Raw genomic sequence first — 16,578 nt, forward strand, 5'->3', positions numbered from 1 at the left:
TAATGTCACACTTTTAACTGGTTGACCTCTTTGTAAAATGGAGGATGCGAGTACATATGCACATCTATCTAAATGAGAAGTTCTCCGTTTCTTTGTGTCTGTGTGAGTACAATGAAAATAGAAATCGAGTTTGGCGATACTAATCGACATGCAGATGATGTCACAATGGCCAAGTATTTTAACGCATTCCTATTGTCCACAATTTTCTCTCGTTACAAACTTAAATTTGAGATGTGTGTGTGTATGTGTGTGTGTGTGTGTATGTGTGTGTGTGTCTGTCTGTGTGTGTGTTTTTGTGTGTGAGTGTGTATGTGTGTTTGTGTGTGTGTGTGTGTGTGTGTGTATGTGTATGCGTGTGTGTGTGTGTGTGTGTGTGTGTGTGTGTGTGTGTGTGTGTGTGTGTGTGTGTGTGTTTCTTGGTTGATGGGTACGTGTTTTTTTGGTTTAGTTTGTTTGCTAGCTTGCTCACATTTTTACTCCTATAAACAAAACAACCGTGTGATAGATATTACAGCTATGGACAGACAGACACACAAACACAACAAATCATGTGATGCATTTACACAAAAAGCTACAAATAAAACTCACCCGGCAAGAAGCACGCAATCATTACACAGAAGGGAATTAACACCTTCATGGCAGGTTGATCTCTGGTCAAAGGTATACTTTTCCTGCGTGTTCTAGCTTCCAGTGAGGGTCACTCTTGTATTCCGCGAAACAATCCACATGTCAACTCATCTCTCCAACATGTCTTACATCGCAAGAAGCACAGTTTACAGCCAAGTAACCTGTAACACTGACCTCTTTCAGACACATTCTTCAATTAAATCAAATCAATCGTATGTCAGAAACTATTATAAATTTAAGGAACGGATAATTTTTATTTTAAGTATTTACCACAGGAAATATGTCAACACAAAGTTGCGAATCTACCTTAGGTCAGAAGCGACCCGAATTTCCCAGCGATGGGACAATAAAGTAATGAAAATGAAAAATGAAAAATGAAAATGAAATGCTCAGAATTCATAGTACAGGTGACTTAACTGAAATATATTACACACAATCAACGAGAAGTAACACGTAAGAACACAATACACGTGAATTGAAGCACTAGAAGAGTATCCACGATGACAATTTTACAACGAAACACACACCGCTCCTCCCTGTCACAACTAAAAACCTAGACTAAACTGGGGACTGGTTTCAACTGATTCTGCCTTGATTCGTTTTTACCTTCCGGGTGGATTTCTTACAATGGGTATGCGTTCTTCTTGTGAGATGTTGTCAGGTGATAATAAATTCGTGCATTTGTTCGCTGGCCCTCTTTTGTGCAGACGGGTAGAAAAGACTTCCTCATTGCCACTGTGTAAATAAAGACTTGCACAGCATGGCAAGCTCCCCCTTGTCGTGGTATGGTCACGCGAGTAGAGGATTAGCGTAAGGTAATTAACTCGAGCCTCTTCAGATCCACCCTGTTGTCGTGTCAGTCAGGCAAAACATTGCTGGGTAAAGACACAGACGCAAACAGACACGGGCACTGACATGGATGCACTGAGAGAGAGAGAGAGAGAGAGAGAGAGAGAGAGAGAGAGAGAGAGAGAGAGAGAGAAAAAGAGAGAGAGAGAGAGAAAGAGAGAGAGAGAGACTGAGAAAGAGAGAGACTGAGAGAGAGACTAAGCGAGAGAGAGATAGACTGAGAGAGAGAGAGAGAGAGGGATAGAGAGAGGGAGAGAGGGAGAGAGATATAGAGAGAGAGAGAGAGAGAGAGAGAGAGAGAGAGAGGGACAGAGAGACAGACAGACAGACAGAGACAGAGAATGAGAGAGAAATAGAGAGAGAGGGAGGGAGTTAGAGCGGGTGAGAGAGAGAGGGAGTGAGAGAGGGAGTCTTACATAGACTTTCAATCACGACCTTGTCAAGTTTAGATTATATTGTGATAACATTTGTACATCCTTCTTATGAAAAACTTTAGGGAATACCCCTTGTGCTCTTCACAAATCCAAGGTGAAGATTTCAGCTACGCTAGCACGCCCCGACAGTCATGTCATTGTGCTGTGACACACACTAGGTTACAAGCATCATATAACAACTTCGTATGACAGACTGACGATTTTACCTTTATAAGGTTGCATCGCAGGTTTGAACGTAAATGATGTTATATAAAATGATCACATTTTCGTCTAACAAATAATACCCACAAAATATGATGTTCCTTTGCCGAAATATCTCGATAATTCCACACCAAGACCACTGACAGCGCTCGGTACCTGACGATTATTGTGATATTATTTGTTTTTAGTGTCAATTTTCCTTTCTTGTAGACATGTTCAAATATTGATCTGTATCTATACTTCTGAACCAAATTACAAGCACAATCATAAATGTGGTGCAGATGAATTGTATTGGGCGGAGTAAAATGCTTGCGCGCGTTTATGTGTGTGTGTGTGTGTGTTTTTGTGCGTGCGCGTGTGTGTGTGTGTATGTATATGAGTCTGTGCGCGCGCGCGCGAGTGTATGTTAATATGTATGTGCGTGTGTGCGTGCGTGCGTGCGCGCGCGCGTGTGTGTGTGTGTGTGTGTGTGTGTGTGTGTGTGTGTGTGCCACGGTGTGCGTGTGTGTGTGTGTGTGTGTGTGTGTGTGTGTGTTTGTCCGCGCGCGCATGCCTTTTTCTATTTGCTTAAAAAACCATTATGAGAGTGTGTATGTGGGTGTGTTTCTTTCTACAATTTCTGTTTGTGATTTGTTATAAAAACTAATTCTGGTTTAGATCAACTGTCGGGTTGATACCTGAGGAGGACTTTCTAGTCGATACACTTGATGGTCAAGTTACACTATGCTTTTATAAAACGGACAAGTGAGGAGTGATAAAGCGACCCCTGTCTTCGGTGTCTCCATTGTATGCTCCCCTGTCTGTGCTAATCCCACCTTCCACCCTACCTTCCCACAACTGGCGCTGCGAGTAAGCAGGATTAGAGGAGCATAGACACCACTTAACTATAAATCTTAATACCCGAAAGCAGTGTACTGCAGCGAAGTCGTCAATATGGCTGAGCAAGACGTCGCCTAGCGAGCTGCCCGTGACGCTGCACGACAACGTTGGCAGGCTGTGCGCCCACCCAAGCTCCCCCTCTTCACCGGGGACACCGAGGGTTGTAAGCTCGAGGATTTTGCCAGGGAAGCTCGGCGCATAATCCACCACTACGCCTTGGAGAATTTAGGTGGCGAGTCTGCAGAATGGGTGATTCAGTCCCTGGAAGGCGCCGTCCGGAGGGAGGTGACAGGCAACGGCGGACCTGGTGCTCACTGCCCTGCGGGAAAGCTTTTGGGATCACAGAACCAAGTCTGCGATGCAGTCTTCCTTCCACAACCGACGACAGGGCACCAACGAGGGGGTCCTCAGCTTCGCCCAGACTCTTCTTGACCTGTACTGATCGACATTGGGAGCGAGGTGTCGACCATCATCGAGGAGTGGCGGACAGCGAATCCTCACAGCACGTCCATTTGCAGTTGTGATTTCATCACCCTCAGAGCTGCCAAGGGACTGGAGATTCCCGACGAAGGTCAACAACCTCGGCAATACGTCCCAGAACATCCCCTTCCTTGTAGTAAAGAGTTCCACTAACGCGGGTACCCGGTGCAAGAAGAGGGAAGTGCCAGCTCTGATAGGAATGAACGTTCTGCAAAGATTGTCACCTGCGGTGGCTGCTTCGTCCTTGCCGCTTAGGCTTCAGGTAGCCAGGCTACAACAACGGCACACGGGAGGTCTGGCTAGGGTTGCAGGATCAACACTAATCCAAGCAGGCTCTGTCGCTACAGTGCGGATCACCGGACCACAGCAGTCAAGTCTGCTAATTGCATCCCCACTGTCCCCAGCCCCCCCTGGTGGTTTGCTGCTGGTCGCCACTTTCGTCAGTCAGGGTGCAGCCAGGGTTGTGAGAGTGGCCAACCTCTATGCAATGGACTGCACCCTTAGACCAAGGACAGTCGTAGCAGTGTTAGAGAGATTTGAGACAGTGGAGAGTGATGAGAGACTGAAGTTTGACGTGTCGTCGCAAAGCATCACTGTAAGCACGCAGGAGACCACGACCTCTTCACCACCCCCAGTCCCAAATCCCAACTTTGACAGCACCAATAGAGGCTACAGGAACTTCTCAACAGGTTTGCGCACGGGTTTGTGCAGAGCGAGACTGACCTGGGATACGCAGACAGGGTAACCCATCGCATCCCCACCACTGACGGCGCCCCTGTCGCCCAGCCTTACCGCAGCATCCCTCCTTGCCACCTACAAGAGGTGAACGACCACGTTAAGGGCTTGTTGGCTCAGCACGTGATCCAAGAGAGACCCAGCCCTTATGCAGCTCCTGTAGTGCTGGTGGGGAAGGACAGCAGTCTTCGGCTCTGTGTCGACTACAGACGACTCAACGCGAAGACTGTCCCAGATGCCACTGGTTAGTGGGTACCACCAGATCGAAATGGACCCCACAGATCAACACAAGACGGCCTGTTGCACCCCGTTCGGCCTCTTCGAGTATACTAGGATGCCCGTGGGACTTATCTCCGCTCCAGCCACATTCCAGTGAATGATGCAGGCAACCATATTGTCTGACTTTCAGTTCCAGTTTCTGCTTGTGTAAATGGACGACCTCCTGACGTTTGACGAGCATCTAGAGCACCTTGAGCGCCTCCTCCAACGTATAACTGAGACGGGCCTCAAGCTCAAACCCGAGAAGTGCCAGTTCTTGCGACGAGAGGTGGTCTACCTCGGTCACACTATTTCAGCGGAAGGTATCAGCTGCGAAGCCGGAACGATTATGGCTGTTCAGAACTGGCCGCTGCCTAAGGCCACCACAGATCTGCGCAGCTTCCTAATTGGTTCTTTTTTTGTCTTTATCTGTCTGTTTGAGTCTGTCTGTATGTTTGCCTCTCTCTCTCTCTCTCTCTCTCTCTCTCTCTCTCTCTCTCTCTGTCTCTCTCTCTCTCTCTCTCTCTCTCTCTCTCTCTCTTTCTATTTCTCTCATACAAATAGTACACGTTGTATGGTGATCATATTTATTGGCTTTTGGGGAAAACTAATGACAACATCATTGCAATGTACAGTTTTATGTATTTCTAATTTTATTGCGGAAAAAAAAGAACATTCCTGTTCAAAATTAAACAGCAAGACGGATTGGAAGCACAATAATACAAAACATATAAAACCAAGCAAATTGTCTCTCTCTCGCACGCTCTCCATCTCTATATCTCGTCCCTCCCCCCCCCCCCCCCCCCCCCCGTATATATCTTCCCCGTCTATCTCCCTCTCCCCCTCTCTCGTCATTTATCTCTCTAGTATCTCATGCCAAGCACCAATAGGCGTGTATATTGCTATTTCATATGTTACGTGGATTTCCATAGGTCAATTGGGCAAAACTGAGCTCAGTGCAAAAGTCATATCGACGACATTTCCGTCGATATCAGTTTTGATATCGACGACCTCTTTATTGCATCCCCACTTCAAAAACAAAAACACCTAAATTTAAAAACAAACAAATATATATGAAAATGTAATTATCCCAGAATTTAGTTGAGCAAGTGACAAAAGACTTTTTGAAAGAAAAGACATTTTAAAATACTGAATAGTACAAGAAAAGAGTGAACAAAAATAAATAATAATCAGAGGGAGGGATATAGAACAGCCAAAACTGAGACAAATACTTTTGTATTTTCTTTACAGTAAATACGAAATGTCCAGAGAATTAGCACTATATATAACATTGACTGACTGTGTGATGATATCTTCTGCTATTGGTGTGTTTCGACAGTGATATCAAAATCTCGACCTCCGGTCTCGATTTTGATATCACTGTCTCAACAGACCATAGCAGAAGATATCATCACACAGTCCGTCAATATTGGGTAATATCACAAAATATAAGCAACAATCAATGTCTTATAATAAACATTGTATGGCTTACCGAGTATTATTAAATGCAATATATAATCTCTTGTTGAGTAAAGTAACTTTGCATAACGCATCTCCAAATAGTCTCTCACTCTTTGATTAATCTCAGGAAAAGTATAGTCATGTGAGGTAAAGTATATGAAATATAGTTATGTATAATTACTTATATTACACAAGCCTCCTCCGAAATTGGCGTATCAAAGACATGAGTGAACGTGGGAGTTTCAGCCCATGAAGGAAGAAGCAGAAGAAGATACACACAAGACAAATAAGACGAAGTCTATAAACTATATGAAATGATAAAACGTCATTAATCATCATACAAATTCATGACACTGTATGTCACGTGCCGTCATTCCATTCTTTCCATAAGCTTACCATCCCGAAGAAGCCAGTAACGTGCTGAAATATTGATTATAGATATAAACGTACCTAACGTGGTTACTTGTGTGTTTGGTTTCTTTTTTTTTAAATGATAATAAAAAGCATAATCTTAAGTTAAAAAACGAACATCTGATGCAAGGAAATGCAGGTATTGTAACCGAGTATTAATTATGTGAATCAAAGCGTTCTCAGCCAGAGGCTACACAGAGCAATGTATATCGTACACACATAAACATTGAATTGCAAACAACAAACATCCCAGAAGATGAAAACGTTCGTACTTCTGCAGCGCGTCGAACTATTTTGCACTCACATGTCTTATTCAAAAGTAAAATAAAGAAAGCACCGACGAACTGTACACGCAATGTAAATACAAGGCAAAAACATGTAAAACCATGTTTTTTTCTGATGACAAGGCCCGAAACAAATTAGGGTCGGGAACGTTTTATAATTGCATGATTGTTTTGAGATTTTGTTTTTACAAAGGCGCACGTGGCTTAATTTTAATGGCCGGAAAGCTGTGTCCCGTGCATGCCAGAGAACAGTGACATTTTGTCATTCTACATTCTTGTTATTGATGGGTCAATCTTCTTTTTCTTCTTGGCGTTCGCTGGCGCTACACATTCAGTCCAGCTCGGGAGATGAAGGTCGTCGAAGGGTCAATGAACATTCTAGAGTCGGGATAAAAAAAGGGGTCGATTGAGGAATCGGACACATTGGATTTCTTTTGCAATATTACTGATTGAGATGATTGTAGATGGGGTCAGCCTCCTGATTTCTACGACGAGTAGATCCCAGTTCGTTGTACACGTCATCAGGTTCTGCAGTCTTCGTCACTTCCTGGGTTTTACTCCCGGCAGCCCTGCCATTCGTGTTGTCGTCACCAGTTTTTGCTGACTTCGTCATAGCTTTTGGTTTTTGTTTCAGAGGGGCCACACTGACGTAGAGGTCAGATCTGCGTGGTTTGTTTTGGGCGTTTGGTTCTTGGGTGATGACTTCCTGCAAAGTTCCAAAGTATTCACTTATGTTTAGCATAACCTACTGTTAATTCTGTTGAAAGAAAGGACATCCCTACGAATGCTGGTTCCTGCTTGCAATACAGAGACAAACAAAAATTACACACACATACAGGTACACACTCAAACAAACGCGCGCACACACACACACACACACACACACACACACACACACACACACACACACACACACATGCACACACGTACACACTCTTGTACGCATTCAAACAAACACACACACACACACACACACACACACACACACACACATACACACAAACAAAAACCCACTGAAACACACACACTGAAACACACGCACATGCACACGCACACACCTACGCACTCGTGTACGCATTCAAACACGCACAGAAACACACACTCTTGTACGCGTTTAAACACACACACACACACACACACACACACACACACACACACACACACACACACACACCTACACACACACCTACACACACACACGTATACACACTCATACGCACGCACGCACATACACACACACACACACACACAAACACGCACACACCAATTTAACAAACTCAAATAACTAATGCCACCCACACACACCTTGTTAGCCACAGAGGCCGTTGGTTTGCCCACGAGTGCAGTCAGCGCGTCCACCTTCTTCGAATGGGAAAGACAGTCTGTGTACACTTCGTCTGGGGCTGAAAGTTTCGTTCGAAAACATGTTACTATTTTGCACATAAAACAACATCGTATACAGATTGTCTGCCCGTAGTACCCGTCAGAAAAGACTGCAGCAGTAAGTTATTTCCCTTTAATTTGTTGCCACGTGATGACTCTCTCTGTGCATGTTCTGAAATGTGTATGCTGATTTTTTTAATGATCTTCTTTTAATCATTAAATTAGATTTTAATAATTATGATACTGATTTTATGGAAGTAATTATACTATACTAGCATGGTAATCTAGCTTGCTAATACAGAAAGCATTTATATAAAACTGTTCTGTACATTTTAACCTCTGCGCTAAAATAATTAGTAATTGGAAACTCAATCATGTTTGTTAAAACTATTTTTTGTCTGAGTGCTATTTGCACTACTTACCCTATTTCACTAAATCAGCAATATTTGTAGTAATTCTCTTGTTGTTCAAACTAATACTAATACTTTGAGTAGCATCAATTAATTCTTTAACTGCTTTACTAACCAACTAACTGCTTTATCTATCACGTACTGCATTAATTCATTTAATATAACCACGATGGCTTCATATGAAGAAAATGATCAGTAGTAACAAACAAAGCAAGATACATTACCATCAGGCTGTGCTTCTCCGTTCAGCTTCCAGTTCCCTCCCTTGGGCTTCTGGGGGACGGTTGGGGGCGTCTTTTTCAACACTGAACCCTTCGTCGTGTCTTCCTTTTGTCTGATGGATTGCGGGACTTTCATAGCTTGCTTATCTGTCTTCTCTGCTGTACGGGACTCTTTGTCCTGTGGCTTGTCTGTCCCTGATGCTGTCTCTTTGAGAGGTTTCTCTGTGGGATCTTTCTCAGTATGCCATTCCTTTTCTTGGGGCTTTCCTTTCTTCTTCGCCCATTCATCTTGCGAGTACATGTGGACTTGTGCGTCGAGAAAAGCTTTCGCGGCCTTGACGCTAACACATCCATCGCCACTTAGGTCAAGTCTGTTCGGGACTCCTTTCAGAGACGGTGCTGGTGTCCCTTGAATGGCGCCATTAGAGCACGGCGATTTCATATCTTCCTTTTGAGCCTGAGACGGCGGGGCTTTCTCCTTGGGGCGTGGTTCTTTTCTGGGGATAGCCACGCCTTCTTTCTGCGCACGCTGTAATACTGCCTTTAACTCGGCTAGCAGCGCGTCTGTTCCGGGGCTTGCTAGCTTTTCTTTCAGAAAGAGGGGCAGGTCTGGGCCGTCTTGGGCTCGTGGCTTGGTGTCCGGCGTGATGTCACTGCTGTTGACGTCAAATACGTCATCAATACTTTCGTAGATGTCATCGATGTAATCGTAGATTTCTGCAATGTACCGTATCGAGTTTCCGATAAACTGTTATGTTGCTGTCTTAACTCTGTGCATGTGCATGTGTGTGTGTGTGTGTGTGCGTGTGTGTGTGTGTGTGTGTGTGTGTGTGTATATATGTTACCTTCCTTTACTGGTGGCTACCCCATAATTATGAAACCATCATGGTGTTTTCTGATTCTGTGGGTTTCTTCAACCCCATTAGTTTGTCACAAAGTGTGCCTCTTTTGTAAATAATCTAATTTTCAATCATAATTCTCCTCCTCCAACAATTTCAAATCCAGCAATCGTGTGACAATTCCCTTGCTATCTTAACATAAAACAGTATGTAACTAATGATACGAACTCGACTTTATTTTGTAAGATAACTGGGTTTTTTAGGGATCGGATTTTGCTTTTAGATTGTGCTTACAGTGATCAATACCCTGACAGCAATGTAAAACCCTGACAGCAATGTAAAACCCTCACCCTCATCAAGCGAGTCTGCGTAACTGTCAGACGAGGAATCGTCCGTGGTGTCAAGTTCGCCGATGCTGTCGTAGACGTCGCTGTCATAACCAATGCTCTCTGTAATTGTGAACATGTGTATTATGACATGTTTAACACCACCTCACTTACAAAAGGAAAGCAAGGTCATGCAAACCGTAATAAAACAACCGACAGGTTCGTAAGAATTTCTAAACGTTTTACAACAATACATGATAATATAACGTTATGTATGACAGCAACAGTTTGCACAATATAATACATTGAACAGTTAAGGTTTGTCAAAAGAAGTGCACAATTAAAGTGTTAGATGAAATCGAATTCTAAACAGTCTGATCGTTATGATCAATATTTGTTTTGATATATGTTTTCAAATGTCCTCCAACACATGCGACTCTGTACTAAGTGAGTGAGAAGCAAAGATGTTGTCATGGTTACAAAGACTCACCATAATCAGTGTCTGTTACAGTTTCAGACGTGTCTTCTTCACTTTCAAGCTCGTGATAAATGCTTCCATCCACTGCATACTTGCCTTGAAGAACACACACAAGTCAATATGACAGCGTAAAGGTAACAAAAGGTGACTTATGGAACAGATCACGCACACAGAACCAAAATTACTGTATTTGGCTAACAATCAAAACATACAATCTCAATGCAAAACAAAGCTATATTTGATGTTAAATTGTTCAGAACAAAAGTACAAAAGTAACAACGATGTAAGCCTATTGCTAAACAAATCAACCTCCTGTTTAAGTAATATGCAATCCACCAGCCCAACTGTGAAACTAGTGTGTGTATAATCATCATTCACGCAAAGAGATTTAAATGCACGTTCTTCAGCGAAGAATGTAATAGGTCCTTCTTCTAAGCTTACCATCAGCCAGTGGTTCCACCTTTCGCTGGGACTGACGACTCTTTGTGGGGTTACCGAGATTGTCCAAGTCATCTGCACTTTCGTACATATCATTGATGTGCTCTTCGAATTCTGCGTTGAGAATTACAAGGATAGGCCTATTTATTAAGTTAAATGTATTTACATTAAAAAAAAACACATTTTAACATATTCATAACTCATAACATTTTATTGATCCAACAAAGGAAATTAAATTGGTCATCAGCACATATAGGTCATTAATTAATAATTATAAAAGAATAAGAGAAGAAAATTCATAAAACCCATGATAACAAAAAAATATCTAAAGTAATATATGTACAACTACAATACCTAAATTCATGTTTCAAGATTTCATCACAATCTGACATGCATGCTAAAACAAAGCCTGTCCCAATAAAGCTGATCGTCATTAGAAAAAAAAAAACAAGTCGCGTAAGGCGAAATTACTACATTTAGTCAAGCTGTGGAACTCACAGAATGAAACTGAACGTAGTCCGCCGCTAGTGCAAAAGGCAGTGAAAGTGACGAGCCTGTTTGGCGCGGTAGCGATTGCGGTGTGCTTCATAGCACGCTTTACTGTACTTCGTTGTAAGTTTCTGAGCGTGTTTTTAATCCAAACATATCATATCTATATGTTTTTGGAATCAGGAACCGACAAGGAATAAGATGAAATAGTTTTTAAAACGATTTCGAAAATTTAATTTTGATCATAATTTTTATATTTTTAATTTTCAGAGCTTGTTTTCAATCAAAATATAACATATGTATATGTTTTTGGAATCAGAAAATGACGAAGAATAAGATGAAATTGTTTTTGGATCGTTTAATAAAAAAATAATTTTAATTACAAGTTTCCGATGTTTAATGACCAAACTCATTCATTAGTTTTTAAGCCACCAAGCTGAAATGCAATACCAAAGTCCGAATTTGGTCGAAGATTGTTTTGTCAAAATTTCAATCAATTTGATTGAAAAATGAGGGTGTGACAGTGCCGCCTCAACTTTTACAAAAAGCCGGATATGACGTCATCAAAGGTATTTATCGAAAAAAAGAAAAAAACATCCGGGGATATCATTCCCAGGAACTCTCATGTCAAATTTCATTAAGTTCGGTCCAGTAGTTAAGTCTGAATCGCTCTACACAAACACACGCACAGACAGACAGACAGACACACATACACCACGACCCTCGTCTCGATTCCCCCTCTATGTTAAAACATTTAGTCAAAACTTGACTAAATGTAAAAAGCTTAAGCAAATAAATTCAATTAAAGCATTAACAACAATCAACAAAAGTGCATCAAACTTGTTGAAACCACTGCTGTGCCAAAACTGTGTTTCGGATTAAATCGTTTTCCAATTGTTGAATTTGAATCTTACCGTCATCCGGCGGTGTGCTTGTGCTCTTTGGAGAATTCATTTTTGAGGATTTGTCAGGTACGTCCAGGTCGTCTGCACTCTGATAGAAGTCGTTGATGTGTTCTTCAAACTCTGTGTTGAAGAACAATCAGTTAGTTATTTCCCCCTTAAATAATTTGTTTAAGCATTTTAGCTCCTTTGTTTTATTAATGAGATTCAGAACTGTAATCAAAGGGGCATGCAGTATCTTCCAGATAACCGTTTGGAAAAGCCACGGAAGCATTAAACTCGGTCTTAAGTTAATATTATAACATATATTGCAGTAACCACGCACTACAGCTCTTGGAAGGAGTAAATCAATGAACAAATGAATCATTGATTGAATAAGAAAATAGAAACAGAAGTTGAAATATAAAATATGAATATCTCTTATTTCCAGAGAAAAGGGTTTAGGTTCGTTGATTGGCGTCCCGTGGAAGTTTCCAGAACGTACGTCCACATCTTCTGTAATATCATATACATCATTGGTGTGCTCTTCAAAGTCTGCGTGTAAGAATAACATGATACGCATGTTCTTAGTTCTATTGACCTCCTTCAAGCATTATTTTTATCTCTTTTTTTTAAATTCGTCAGCGCAAGTGTTATAACAGGAACCGTGTATACATGGTCATTCTGATTTTAAACAATCAATAATAAACTGAAGTCCCGACTTACCATCATCTGGCGCTAACCCCGGGGCTCCGGATTTGCTTTTTGTGGTTTGTGTCTTCGATGAGTTTTCAGGACGATCCAAATCGTCTGCACTTTCATAGAGCTCGTTGACGTGTTCTTCAAATTCTGCAATTCCAATCCATACTTGTTAAATTCGGCTGTGAATCTGATTATTAATTATAATGTTTGTATGCTACAAACTTTATCTTACACGCATAACCATATACAAAAAGTCACAACAAAAAGCAGCCTTACGCGAACACTATTTTCGTATTGTATAAAAGAAAACGGTAAATGAAATTGAATTAATCTATTAAAGTTCACAGTACTAACTTAACAATACGTTAGAGGCCGACTCCTTCCCATGTAAACGATTTGGTTTAATTACGATATCAGATCTGCCTGGGCTTTTACACGAGATAAGAACAACCCAACACTTGGTCACACACTGACAATGATTTCATAAACAACATTCCCGCTGTACACAGACAGCAGTTATAGGCTATTGATTTCGGTATATGTGCAGTTAGACCTTTTTGTGTGTAAAAGCCTGGACATATTTGATATGGTGAGCCAAATCATTTACACGGGGGGTATTTTGTATTTAAATCTTAGTTCCTTGAAATACACTGGACAGTGTTCCTGGTAAAACACGCTGTTCATTTTTGCCATGAGCACTCCGCAGAAAATTCCGTTCTAGGACTCACCGTCAGTCTCAGCTGGCCTTGCTGTCTTCTCTGATCCAACGTCACCTCCAAGCCCTGAAAGCAATTTCATATTATTTACTTTTCTGTATTATTATTTTGCTGGGAAATTTGGGTCGTTCCACCCAGTTGAAAACTAGCAGCAACAAGAGTCGCGTCAGTGCATGTTTGGGTGCAATAAGCCGCCTGCACTTATTATGGCAGAATGGCCAAGGTCTTTTCTGTGCCACTGTGGTTTCGCAAGGGTGGGACATGGCTACCGTATCTGAGTCTGCTCATACAGATCACCCGTGTAAGTCTCGGCCTGGAATCGAACCCGGCCGAGTTCGTCCCCAGGATCTCAAGTCCACATCTATAACAACTGAGCTATCGGGCCCCCAATTACTTTGAATTTTACAGGGTTTCGAACGGGGGGTGGGGGGGGGGGGAGGGCTGCATCTGTTCTGTTATTTCATTTGAAGTTGTTTGACCTTTGGGAGGCACACAGATAAAGCAATGTCCAACAACGGCCGGTGCCCTTGACTGTTCCGTTCTTGATAGTCAATTTCATGGGAGGCAACACACGGTTTTCTCACACTATTCCCTTATTAACGCTTATAATACGTAGATTAGTGACGAATAACAAACCAACAGTGTTGCGTTAAAACTCATTAAAACACCACATAAATCTGATAAGCAAATGCTGAATGTGTGAGAACACACTAGGGTATATACCTGTGTGTATGCCTAAGTGTGTCTTCTCTGGCTGTTTGTATTTGCATGTTTGCCTGTCCGACCTTTTGTGTTCCTACAAGACACTAGGTTTGCGTAGCAGGCAATGCGCGAGGAGAGAGGGTGTAAATAGGTAGGGGAGGGGGGGATATCCAATGAACAAGAAAGCATTACCATAAGCTATTTTGCATTTAAGTTCAGATAGGACAAGTGGCAGCCGAGACATAAAAGTATACGTACAATCGTCACACAGAATTACGTTACCTGCTTGTAGTACTCCTTTGGCAGTGTTGGTCAGATCTTGATGTTGGTCCTTCTTCAAAGCCGGGTCTTTTGGTTTCTGGTCATGCTCCCTGGCTTTTTCGTTCTGGTCCCTCGCTTTCCTGTCCTGTTTCCTTGCTTTCCTTGTTTCTTCCCTCGCTTTCTTTTCTTGTTCTCTGACCTTCCTGGCTTCTTTCTTCACACGTCTTGCCTGTCTTCTTGCTTCTTTTTCTTCTTCTGTCTCCGTCTTCTCGTCCTCCTTTCTAGCAAGTCGTTCCTTTCTTCTCGCTTCTTTCTCTTGAACTTTTTGTTGTTTCCTGGCCTCTCTCCTTGCTTCTTTCTCCTCCTGTGCCTCTATCGTTTCTTTCTTGTTAGCAAGTCTTTCCTTCCTTCTTGCTTCTCTCTCTTCAGCTTTGTGTCGCTTTCTAGCCTCCTTTTCTCGGTTTTTTTCGTACGTCTTTATTGTTTCTGTGTCTGTGGTGGTATGTCCTTGTTTGTCCATGAAAACTTGCATGATCTTTTGCATGATCTTTTCCAACAATTTCTTGAGTTTTCTTTGCTTCCGCGCTTCTCTTTCTTCTGGGGTTTCCGTAGGTTTCTTTTCTTTTTCTTCAGGCTTGTCTGTAGCCATGTGTGGCTTACCTTCTCTTTCCTCCTTCATTGCGTTTGCTTCTTGTGTTTCCATGACAATGATGTTGTCGGTTCGCTTTTCATCCTCTATAGTTTTAGCCTTCCTTTCTTCTTTTTCCAGAGCTTCTTGTTTCTGCTTGGCATCTTTTTCTGCAGCCCTTTGTCTGTTCTTTGCTTCCTCTTCTCTGGCCTTTTTCTCCTTTTCTTCGTCTTCTCTGGCTTTGGCCTTTCTTTTTTCTTCCTCCTTCCTGTTCTCTTCTTCTTCTCTAGCTTTCTCCTTTTCCCGTTTTTCTTTTTCCTCTCTTTCTTTCTCCTTCTTCTTTGCTTCATCCTTCTCTTTGTCTTCTTCTTCCTTTCTAGCCTTTTCTGCCCTACGTGCTTCTTCTTCTCTAGCTTTCTCTTTTTTATTTTCCTCTTCCTCTCTTTCTTTCTCTTTCTTCTTTGCGTCTTCTTCTCTTTCTTTCTCCCTTTTTTTGTCTTCCTCCTCTCTGACCTTCTCCGCCATCTTGTCTTCCTTTTCTTTGGCCTTCTCTCTCTTCTTGTCCTCCTTGTCTTGCGCTTCCTGTTTCTTCCTCGCCTCTTTTTCTTCCGCCTGTTGTCTTTTCTTTTCTTCTTGCTCTCTGGCTTTCTCCTTCTTCTTTTCTTCTCTGTTCCTTTCTTCGTTCTCTCGAGCTGTTTGCTTTTCCATTTCCAACATCTTCAGCTTTGCTTCTTTCTCTTTGATCGTGGCTTCCTTGGCGTCTTTGTTGAGATGTGTCATTTCTGTGCTCTGTCCTTGTCTGGTTGCGTCTTTGCTGGAGCCTTGAAGTTGATCGTGGCGTACAATCGGCACCTGAAGAGAGGTTGCGGCGTCCACACTGTCAGCACTCTGGTACAGTTCGTTGATGTGTTCTTCACATTCTGCATGTAAAAATGAAATAACATTACGTATTGAATATGCGTGTAAAGACCGTTCTTGCTTAAAGTTAATTAGCTTTACGGCTTTCGTGTTATATTAAGTAAAATAAAAGGTGACTATAATAAAAAACAAAACATGAGACATACATTTCATTACATACATGGTTATGGATTTACACAGTTCCTAGACAAGATTAAGTTAACAACAATCTCTGTCGTTTTCTCAAGTCGGTATCTAACAGTGATATTTTAAGAAACAATGTAAACTTTAGTTTTGCTATCGATTAACTGGGCTAATGAAATGTTGATAAAACTTCTATCCAGTGCCCTGTACAGACCTACATATTTAACCCAGAAAAGAAAACAAGATAAGCATAACCAAATGAGACAAATCAGTTAAGATATATCTAAGGCGCTACGCAGTATGAAAGTTGATTGCTTATTAATTTCCATGCTTCTTTTGTTTTTCTCAGATCCAAGGTGACTTGTTCCTCGTAACTCCTGCTTACTCAGTTTGCATATCACTTCATTATATGGTGCGCTTCCATGCGTCCCTTTAGTTCTCTTT

The 16,578-nt window shown here is 41.9% G+C and overlaps 1 protein-coding gene across 1 annotated transcript in view; it reads right to left on the reverse strand.

Annotated features, from left to right (window-relative positions):
• Nucleotides 1-5,033: 5,033 nt before the first annotated feature.
• The window catches only part of LOC138974008 (uncharacterized abhydrolase domain-containing protein DDB_G0269086-like), a 16,658-nt gene continuing 5,113 nt past the window's right edge, over nt 5,034-16,578 (reverse strand). The window contains exons 5-14 of the mRNA XM_070346696.1: nt 14,487-16,013; nt 13,515-13,568; nt 12,811-12,933; nt 12,118-12,228; nt 10,718-10,828; nt 10,289-10,372; nt 9,823-9,921; nt 8,637-9,350; nt 7,925-8,022; nt 5,034-7,325 (exon numbers count right to left, since the gene is read on the reverse strand). Coding sequence (XP_070202797.1) covers nt 7,062-7,325; nt 7,925-8,022; nt 8,637-9,350; nt 9,823-9,921; nt 10,289-10,372; nt 10,718-10,828; nt 12,118-12,228; nt 12,811-12,933; nt 13,515-13,568; nt 14,487-16,013 — 3,185 coding nt within the window. The 3' untranslated portion in view covers nt 5,034-7,061. The remainder of the gene's footprint in view (nt 7,326-7,924; nt 8,023-8,636; nt 9,351-9,822; nt 9,922-10,288; nt 10,373-10,717; nt 10,829-12,117; nt 12,229-12,810; nt 12,934-13,514; nt 13,569-14,486; nt 16,014-16,578) is intronic.

Source organism: Littorina saxatilis, linkage group LG8 (genome assembly GCF_037325665.1).
Source record: "Littorina saxatilis isolate snail1 linkage group LG8, US_GU_Lsax_2.0, whole genome shotgun sequence".
Lineage (NCBI taxonomy): Eukaryota > Metazoa > Mollusca > Gastropoda > Littorinimorpha > Littorinidae > Littorina > Littorina saxatilis.